The sequence below is a fragment of the Zalophus californianus genome, chromosome 7, assembly GCF_009762305.2.
Source record: "Zalophus californianus isolate mZalCal1 chromosome 7, mZalCal1.pri.v2, whole genome shotgun sequence".
Lineage (NCBI taxonomy): Eukaryota > Metazoa > Chordata > Mammalia > Carnivora > Otariidae > Zalophus > Zalophus californianus.
The window spans coordinates 99136111-99145776 of record NC_045601.1 but is presented as its reverse complement, the minus strand read 5'-3'; the positions used below and the strand labels follow the sequence as shown (position 1 = coordinate 99145776).

General features: G+C 41.6%; 1 protein-coding gene across 2 annotated transcripts; it reads left to right on the top strand.

Moving 5' to 3' along the window:
• Positions 1 to 1440: 1440 nt before the first annotated feature.
• Positions 1441 to 5090, top strand: IL17A (interleukin 17A). Of its 2 annotated transcripts, none has more exons than XM_027603551.1 (3): positions 1441 to 1508; positions 2721 to 2923; positions 4161 to 5090. In XM_027603551.1, exons 1-3 carry the CDS (start codon positions 1482 to 1484, stop codon positions 4396 to 4398), a joined length of 468 nt encoding a protein of 155 aa, XP_027459352.1. In that variant the 5' UTR covers positions 1441 to 1481; the 3' UTR covers positions 4399 to 5090. The 2 variants fall into 2 exon arrangements, with proteins under 2 accessions (XP_027459352.1, XP_027459353.1); XM_027603552.1 differs by having other exon boundaries at positions 1482 to 1508; positions 2727 to 2923; positions 4161 to 4398.
• The last annotated feature ends 4576 nt before the right edge of the window (positions 5091 to 9666 follow it).

Here is a 9666-nt window from a genome sequence, read left to right as displayed (position 1 = left end):
GAAGAGGTTACCAGAGTGATTGAGACTGACATCAGAGACTACTACCATCCCAAACGTGGAGGGATAAAAAGAGCAAGCACTGCTCCAGAAGACAGAGTAAGGAGACTCTGTTCTTCCTCGTCTCCTTCTCCCAATTCCCACACTTCTGCCCTCCAATTTCCCTTTGGCTGAACCTAGCTGGAAGTCACCTAACAGAAGAGTCTGAGAAAGCAGCCTTCAGGGGCAGTCCTCTGAGGCACAGAATAGGGCAGAGCAAGGAGGAATGCATTGCAGGACAAACAGGCCCAAGATCCAGCAGACTTCTTATACACCCCAAAGGTTGAGTTAGAACTGCTAGTCAACGCCCCTGTGTTATTGGGTATAATATGACGTACCCTCTTCAAGGACCTAGGAGCCATCATTCACCTCACTGGGGAGAGGGGGCAGAGAGAGGATGATGTGTGGCAGCCACATCTGTATCCCCTGACCCCTTATCTTTATCATCCTTGTGCTAGTCCTCAGGGTTCCTGAGGGAGAGCCATTCTCAAGGACCTGAAATCCAAGTTCATCTTATTTAGAGCGGAGAGAAAAGGAAGGAAAGAACCATTATCCCCACTCTTTCCCCCTTTCCCTTCTTGTCATTCTCTACCCTCCATTGCCCTCCTTTTCTCGACTTCCATCCACTTGCTCCAGTTTCTTTGTTCTCAGTTCCTTCCTTTGTCTGGCTGCACCCCCTCACTCCCTCATTTCCATCTCACTCCTCCTGAAGAACGGAGTTGTTAACAAGTTGCTTGGTAACATGTGTTAGGCATGCCTTTAATAGTAAAGCTCACATCTCTTGAACCTAGTTATTAGTTTCTTGAGCAGAGCAAACGTTCAACAAAGCAGGTGTTACTTCGGTGAGATAATATACCTTCTCATCATTAAATTCTTATTCATTTTTCAATTGTTTGTTTATACGGCAAGACCTTGAATCGTTTTTAGAATGGACTCCGCAACATCTGTCTAGGGAATCTGGTGAGGAAAGGAGTTATCCAATGGGAAATCAAGGTACCTGACCCCAGAAGACATGAACATTGTATCAAACTTTCATTTACCCATGAACCATTAAAATAGAGCATAGCTCTTATGACAGCTTCATATATGCCCATAAATAAATGATACCAGCTCATCAGTAACACGTCTTTGCTCAACTTCTGACAAGTAATATTTCCTTGAAGAATGAAGAAAGGACATAGTCTTTTGAAACATGAATTTTTGCTCTTTCCGTTTTCCTTCAGAGGTAGATACTACCCGTCATGAAGGGGAGGTTCTTTTCTGACCTCATTTGAAGATGGAACGTTTAAGGAAAATGGTGTCATCCTTTGAACCACTTCAATACGTCAACATAAGTGACCACAGAGGAGCGAAGTCCTATAAAAAGGGGCAAGATAGTGCTACACTCTGTCCATCTCGAAGCAGCCACAAGCTGATCCATCGCCAATCAACTGGAAGAAACTACAATGGCTCCTGCGACAGTTTCATCCATGGTGAGTCCTGCACTAATGTGCAATGCTTTTGTTGATTTGGTCCGGATAATATTTCTGGACTGCAGGCATGAAATTCTGGATTCTAACTATGGAGATCCAAGAATGCTGCATACATAGGATAGGATACTAAAGCTTTGGTAGGTACTCGTCATTTTATAGCATTTTCAAGAACTGATACACATCAGTTTGAAAGATGAGATTAAAACTGAAAGATAGCTAGATTGGGGCTAAACCACATGAGACGTGTCACATGATGCTGTGCAGTGAGAAAGAATGCTTATTGAAAATCTGCTTTTCTGAGTACAAGGGATTTAATATAATTCTCCCACAGCGTTTTTCTTTATTCCATAATAAAATGGAACACTATCCTTGAGGATTTAATTAACTGCAGCACTGACTTTCCTTTCCATTATTCTATTATTATACCACAGGCTTCTTTTTAGAATTTATTTATTTATTTTGGGGGAGTAGGAAAGAGGCAAAAAGAGAGGGAGAGAATCTCCAGCAGACTTCCCGCTGAGCATGGAGCCTGACGCAGGGCTCCCTCTCACGACCCTGAGATCATGACCTGAGCCGAAATCAAGAGTCAGACACTTCACCAACTGAGCCACCCAGGCGCCCCTAGACTATACCATAGTCTAATACACCAAGCCTACTTACTCTAATAGATACATGTGTAACTATGGTTTAGAGTAAATGGTCTTTATATTTCTGAAATATTAACTTAATTGATTACAGAATCAATATATATAAATTTAGAAAAACTGGAAAATATACATAAGAAAACGTAAGGGCGGGACCAGTCTGAGGTTGAATGTCTGCCCAGCATTTCTAACATGAACCCTGATATGATATGACATGCATTTTCTACAGCTCTTTCTTCTAAGGTGAACATTTGACTCCACATAGGGTTTCACAGAATGTTGGGACAGAGATCGATGACTTGCCATTATTACTAAAATTACTGCCAACCAATAAAAAATGTGTCTTTCTTACATCAAAAGAAGAATGTTCAAGACTAGTAAACACTCCATAGTCTTAACCTTATTTTGGTCATATAACCAGTTTTTCATCTAAGTGATCCGAAAATTTATTGTAGATTGCCCTGGAACATAGTATGTTCTCCATGATTAACAGTACAATAATCTTTACAGTTTGTTAACAAAAACCACATGCTAATCCAGTGTCTTACCTCTCCTTTCTCCCATTCAGTTCCAGGTACTGCTGCTGCTGCTGAGCCTAGTGGCTATTGGGAAGGCAGGAATAGCGTTCCCACAAAATCCAGGATGCCCAAATACTCAGGACAAGAACTTCCCTCAGCATGTGAAGGTCAATCTAAATATCCTTAACCGGAGTACGAACTCCAGAAGGCCCTCAGATTACTACAACCGATCCACTTCACCTTGGAATCTACAGTACGTAATGGCTCCCGATAAAAATCTCTGTATTGTTCTATCTTTTATGCAAAGGACTGCCAGTTAAGTCACCTTGAGGATGATTTTATGCAGAATCATCAGTCAAATCTGGAAGGGTTATTGTGCAAAGATTCTCAAATTTTATTCTACAGACTTCTTTGATAGAGCACAGGACCTCTTCTCCTGCCATAATACCTATCCATTAGATCTCATTGTCACTGACACCAAAAACCCACTCACACTAATGGTGGTCATTATTCTAGCATTTATGATACCCCAAGTCTATTGTTCATTTATTTTTTAAAAAAATAGAAATTTATCTTGGGGATTAACGCTTGAATTCTCTTTACCAGACCTACCATTGCGATGATTTGTTGAAAATAACTAGTAATTAACTGGATTTTTGTGCCTTTCTCTTTTTGGTCGTATTAGCAGTTGGATAAAATAGTTTGAAACCCAGTGAAGGAAATGTCATGTTGGATATTTCCACCCCTTTTTGAGTCAGACAAACTTGATCTATATCACCAACAGACCTATACTTGCTGTGTTCTTAGTACATCTAATATTTAGGCCCTATTAAGATTAAATACAAAATAGTTTTTAGTGCTTTGATTTTATGCAAAAAAACCTCAGTTATGTGGTGACTGTAGATTCACCTGACTGTGATTTTCTTCTACTCCCATGACTAAGAAGAGTTCAAATAAATCAACTGAAAAGTCAAAGCAAGTCATTCATTCAGCTGGAGGAGAGAGGGAAGAGAAGGTTGTAGAGGGGCTTAAGCTTTTGTTTCCAGCCCTTCATGTCAGCTCTGGGCTCTATCCCATGAATGTGCTGTCAGATAAAATTTTGATGCATTCCCTGCTTCAAAGCCAGACTTCATTAAATCAGATTAATGGCTGTCATAATCCTAGATGATGCCCTTGGCCTTTATCAAATATACCTTAAGAAATTGTCCTTTGTATCAAACTTAAATCCCCTCTGCAGTCTAGTCTATCTTATTTGGTTCCTTCTTCAAAGAAATTGGGAACAAACTGATCATTCTCTTCTATAACATTTCATGTGCCTACAAATCCAAGTTTTCCCCCAAACTACTTCTTCTGACTAGCAGCCCTTCAAGAATTTGCATTGCCTATACTTTGTCACCCTGTGAATTTGCCTCCCTTCGTTTATTCCTATCTGATTTCCTTCCTGCTTTACCCGGTACTCACTTTCTCCCTCACTTTTGTCTCCCCTGCAGCCGTAATGAGGACCCTGAGAGATATCCCTCTGTGATCTGGGAGGCCAAGTGCCGCCACTTGGGCTGTGTCAATGCTGAAGGGAAGATAAATTACCACATGAACTCTGTCCCCATCCAGCAAGAGATCCTGGTTCTGCGAAGGGAGTCTCAGCACTGCCCCCACTCCTTCCGGCTGGAGAAGATGCTGGTGGCCGTGGGCTGCACCTGCGTCACCCCCATTGTGCACCATGTGGCTTAAGAGCTTCTGGTCTAACCCAGAGCAGTTAGGCTTTCTGGAGGAGTAGACCCAGTCCCATTTCTGACCAAACTCACTAGGGCTCTTAAACTAGTTCACCCAATTGAACTTTCAGAGATAACACTTTTGTGCAGAGATAGAATCTGAATGACCTTTCCCTCTCCCCAGAGATCAAAGTTTTGACTGAGTACCAATTTGCTTTTTGTGTGCTTTTCTAAGGGCTTTAAGTTATTTATGTATTTAATAGACCCTGAGATAACTTTGGGGCAGAAGATTCCATTTTAAAGAATTACATGCCTTATTTTGTATTGTTTAAGACAAGATTCCAGACTTGAGAGTTTTATTATTTAACAAGTAAACCTATATTTATGTGAACTATTTATGGATCTATTTATGTTTCTTAAGCCTTTAGAGAAAGGTGGAAGAATGTGATTATCTGTTCTGCCTAGGGAAATCCTACAGAGAATTTAGTGGCGACTGAAAATTTCTGAGATTGTACTACATATGGTTACAGGATTTTTTCCTCTTTGTGTCTTAGAAGTGCATGACATGGCCGTAAAAAAAACTAAACCTAGTTTCCTATTTATTAATTTTGTAAGTTGTTGAGGTTTCACAAGAGAGATGGCAAGTCCAGCTCTGCTCTGTTAAACTCTCATAATAAAAAAAAAATTTTATAATAAAGTTTGGAAAGAAAATTGGTTTCCTCATTTTTTCTCATTAAAAGTCCTTCAGAGAGCCCAGCTCTTCCCTATGTGAAAGAGTGTGCAGCTTTGCTGAAAGAACAAAACAAAGCATGCCCTTGAGTAATAGCACCCCACCCACCCCAAGTCCACATACTCAATGTCCAGTCTCCCCAAACTCAGGCTTCTTTTGAAGATTAATGCCACCTGGAGATCTAGAGAGGAACACTTTTCCCTTCCTCAGGCCACACCCCAGGACTACCCCTCTTGCTCCTGGCCTCTGATCCCGTATTCCCCAGAACACAAAAAAAGAGCCACTGAGGCAAAACAAACTTTAAGTATGAGAAATATTCAGCCCAAGTAAAATAAAAACTGAATCATATTCAATTCCAGAGTAGTTTCGGGTTTCGAGTCATAACCCTGTTCCCCCAACATAGCCCAGCATGCTATCTTGCCCTACTTCTGGAGGCCCCTGGAAATTCTCAGGCCAGTCCAACCACTCCTTGCTTGGTTAAATCCAGCTTGTGGGCTCCTTCATTCTCCTTCTCCCCCCCATGCCCCAGCCCCACTCAGAGGCCCATGGCTTCTCTCTGCTCATTTTCCAGTTCCAAACCCAGGGGGTCCCTCCTTCCAGTGTCATCTGTGCACTCGCATGGATTCTCACCACCATCTCCTGTCCTGGTCCTCACACGAAGGGTCCACAGGCAGCTGCCACTGGCCATTTCTTAGCACCCTCATGCTTTATAGCCTTGTTCTCAAGTCCTGCTGCTCATTTCCCAGTTTTCCCTGAATGGTGGTGGTGAAAATAAAAATTCATTTCCGTTTTGGGATGGAGGGCTGGAAACAAGGCAAATATACCCACAGTCCTGACTCACTCTTTCCCACTAGACCGTATTCCTGGGAATTCTATGGGTGGGGAGAAGCAGTTACCTTCCCCATCTCCCTCCAGTAGGTGCTGCTTTTATTCTGTCTTCCCTTTGCCCCCATTAGCACCATCATCCGCCCAGTCCCCTAGAAATCTGGGAGGCATCCCTGACACTTCCCTCTTCCTCTTCCTCAGGCCTAATACCACACATCACCAAACTCAGTAAGTTTCACTTCCTGAACATTCGCAAATTAATCCTAGGTTCAGGACGTCATCTCTTCTCATTTCTCTCCTGTTACTGCAACATCTTCCCATCCGTCCTGGTGGCTGCAGCTCCCGTCCTCCTCAATCCCTCCTCCATCGTCTGTCTATGGCACAAAAGCAGACAGGACAAGAGTCACCTTCCATAATCTGGCCCTGCTGCTGCACCTGTATTATTTCATATGCTTCCTCCTTGATGTTCACCCTGTAGCCATTATGAAATCCTTGAACTTTTCCTGAACTCAATGCCTGCGTCGTGCGGTCCCCTCTACCTTGAATGTCTTTGCCACCTTCTCCCTCCTGTTCCTCCATTCATACCCTGCTGTTACGGTATGAATGTGTATGTCTCCCCCAAAATTCATATGTTGAAACCTAGCCCCCAGCATGATAGAATTAAGAGGTAGAGCCACTGCGGGTGATTAGATCATGGAGGCAGAGCCCTCATGAATGGGATTAGTGTCCTTATAAAAGAGACCCCAGGAACTCCCTCTCCCCTTCTGCCAGGTGAGGATACAACAAGAAGTCTTCGACCTGGAAGAAGGCCTTCATTCAACCATGCTGGCCCCTCGATCTCAGACTTCCAGCCTCCAGAACTGTGAGAAATAAATTTCTGTCGTTTATAAGCCACCTAGTCTGTGGTATTTTTTTTCTTTTTACAGCTGCCCGAATGGTCTAAGACACCTGCCCTGGCCCCCTGCCCTATCCCACTGCTCTACCCATGCTGTAAGACTCCATTAGGTATCATCTCGTCTCAAGAGCCTTGCCAGACACATCACTCCAGAGTAGGTCCCTCTCTTCTGGTCTCTAAGAACACTGTGGGTATCGTTTATCACTACTCTTACATACTACACTGAATTTATCTATTTAACCAGTTTTTGGTCCCTTGAGAGCCAAACAATTTGCACCTGTCCTGGAATGTATCAGACGGTCAATGCTGAAGTAAACTAAACCATTAGTCCACAGGCACCTCAAAGTCAACTCTCTAGCTCTACTCCGAAACTAGTTCTCCTATGCCTTTTTTATCAACTCAAATGACATCACCTACTTATTCATCTGAGCAAGAAATCTGATTTCTCTCTGTCACTCATTCCTCTCATCCAAACCATGACAAACCCATCATCAGTCCTCTTGTGTCTTCTCTTTCCTCTCGAACTCCAAACTTACTGTGAAAGTTGCATTGTAATATGATCCTAAATGGTCTTTCTGCCTTGCTTCTCACAGTTTTTAATTCAGTGATTTTCAAACTTCCAGGAGACCTGGTCAGTGTAGGTCATTAAGAGCTGTTGCAATAGACAAAGCCCAAATAAATGAAAGTCTATTTCTTGTTCATGTTACTATCCAGCAGGGATTCTCAGGGAGTTTGCTCCATTCAGACATTCAGGAACTCAGGCTGCCAGAGGTTCTGCTTTCTTGTAGCAGCACCATCTAGGACTGCACGGTCTCAGGGCGCCTGAGCTGCTCAGTCCATTAAGCATCCAACTCTTGATTTTGGCTCAGGTCATGGTCTCAGGGTTGTGAGATCGAGCCCCATGATGGCCTATGCACTGGGCCTGGAGCCTGCTTCAGATTCTCTCTCTCCCGCTCCCTCTGCCCCTTCCCCACCCTCTTGGGCGAGCATGCACTCTTGAAAGAAAGAAAGAAAGAAAGAAAGAAAGAAAGAAAGAAAGAAAGAAAGAAAGAAAGAAAGAAAGAAAGAAAGAAAGAAAAAGAAAGAAAGAAAGAAAGAAGGAAGAAGGAAGGAAGGAAGGAAGGAAGGAAGGAAGAAGGAAGAAAGAAAGAAAGGAAGGAAGAAGGAAGGAAGGAAGGAAGGAAGGAAGAAGAAGAAGAAGAAGAAGAAGAGAAGAGAGAAGAGAAGAAAGAAGAAGAAGAAAGAGAGAGAGAAAGAAAGAAAGAGAGAGAGAGAAAGAAAGAAAGAAAGAAAGAGAGAAAGAAAAGAGAAGAAAGAAAGAAAGAAGAAGAAAGAAAGAAAGAAAGAAAGAAAGAAAGAAAGAAAGAAAGAAAGAAAGAAAGAAAGAAAGAAAGAAAGAAAGAAAGAAAGAAAGAAAGAAAGAAAAAGAAAGAAAGAAAGAAAGAAAAGAAGGAAGAAAGAAAGGAAGAAAGAAATTCTCACCGATTATCGGGTACAGCTAGAACTGCATTGTCTTATACAGTAGCCACTAACAACATGTGGCAATTGAGCATCTGAAATGTGGCTGGTCCTGTGTTGTGTTATGTGTAATATACATACTTATTTCAAAGAATTCTTTTTGTTATTTTTGAGAGCAATTCTTTGCAAGAGCTCATTTATTAGTTGTGAGGGTCATAATTGAATATGTGGCTCACACAGAGAGGGTGCTACCAGTCTACCTAACATGCATTCTTCCTAAGTACAAAGCGTGAACAATCTTATTACAGATAGGCAGGATATAAGATATGAGGGGGACTTGGGCAAATACTCTTAATATTTTGAGGGAGTTGGGGAAGTGGAACACTGAGATGCTTGTTTTCCATTTTGACTCCTGTTAACTATTTGTTATCAGGAGTCAAAATGGATTAGTTCTGGGGATTCTGGTATTTTCCTCTCTCTTTTAAAAATTGAGATATATTGACATATAAGATTGTATTAGTATTAGGTGTACAACATCATGATTTGATTTATGTATATATCGCAAAATAATTACCACAATAAGTTTAGTTAGCATCCATCAGCACACATGGTTACCTCCTTTTTTTCCTAGGATGAGAACTTTTAAGATTTACTGTCTTACAAACTTCAAATACATAATACAGTATTGTTAACTCTAGTTACTATGCTGTACATTACACCCCCAGGATTTATTTACCTTATAACTAGAAGTTTGTACCTTTTGACCACCATCACCCATTTCAATATTTTTAAATGTAAAATATCTTGCTGACTTTTATATACAGAGTGTTATCTCTGCCACAGGTATGCCATAAATGTTCCTCCATGACCTTGCCCAGGCCACTCCTCAAAGCACTCCCGACCACTTGTTCCCTTTCCACCACTAGCACTCAATGCCATGCATAACTCTTTCCCACATCTGGGGTTTTGCTTATGCTTCCTGCTAATCTGGAATTTCCTTCTTGGTCTCCCCATTTCTCATCACCTTTAAAAGGTTGGAAATATCTCTGGAGATGGGGTTTGAGAAACTATTCTTAACAAACTCCCCAGGTGGTGCATTCTGTCTGGTAACCCTCTACAGACCAGCCTTTGAGAGGACTGTTGGAGAGGATCAATTTGAGATGTTCTCTGGGAATACAGATGAAGAGTGCCAAAGAAACAAAGAGATGATAAACACAAACTGATAGTAGATATAAAAGTCAGGACGCAGAGATGAAATATGTGAACAAATATGAATTCTTATTTGTTAATAAGAAACCTGGGTAAAAAAAAAAAAAGGAAGAAAGCTGGATAAATTAAGGAGATACAATAAAGAAAGTTATAATAGGATAAAAGATTCC

What these genes read in the sequence shown, in the direction of transcription:
- IL17A (XM_027603551.1), top strand. Translation starts at nt 1,482, where the DNA reads ATGGCTCCTGCGACAGTTTCATCCATG. An exon ending in CTGCGACAGTTTCATCCATG is followed by an intron (nt 1,509 to 2,720) that starts GTGAGTCCTGCA and finishes TCTCCCATTCAG; the next exon opens with TTCCAGGTACTGCTGCTGCT. An exon ending in ACTTCACCTTGGAATCTACA is followed by an intron (nt 2,924 to 4,160) that starts GTACGTAATGGC and finishes TCTCCCCTGCAG; the next exon opens with CCGTAATGAGGACCCTGAGA.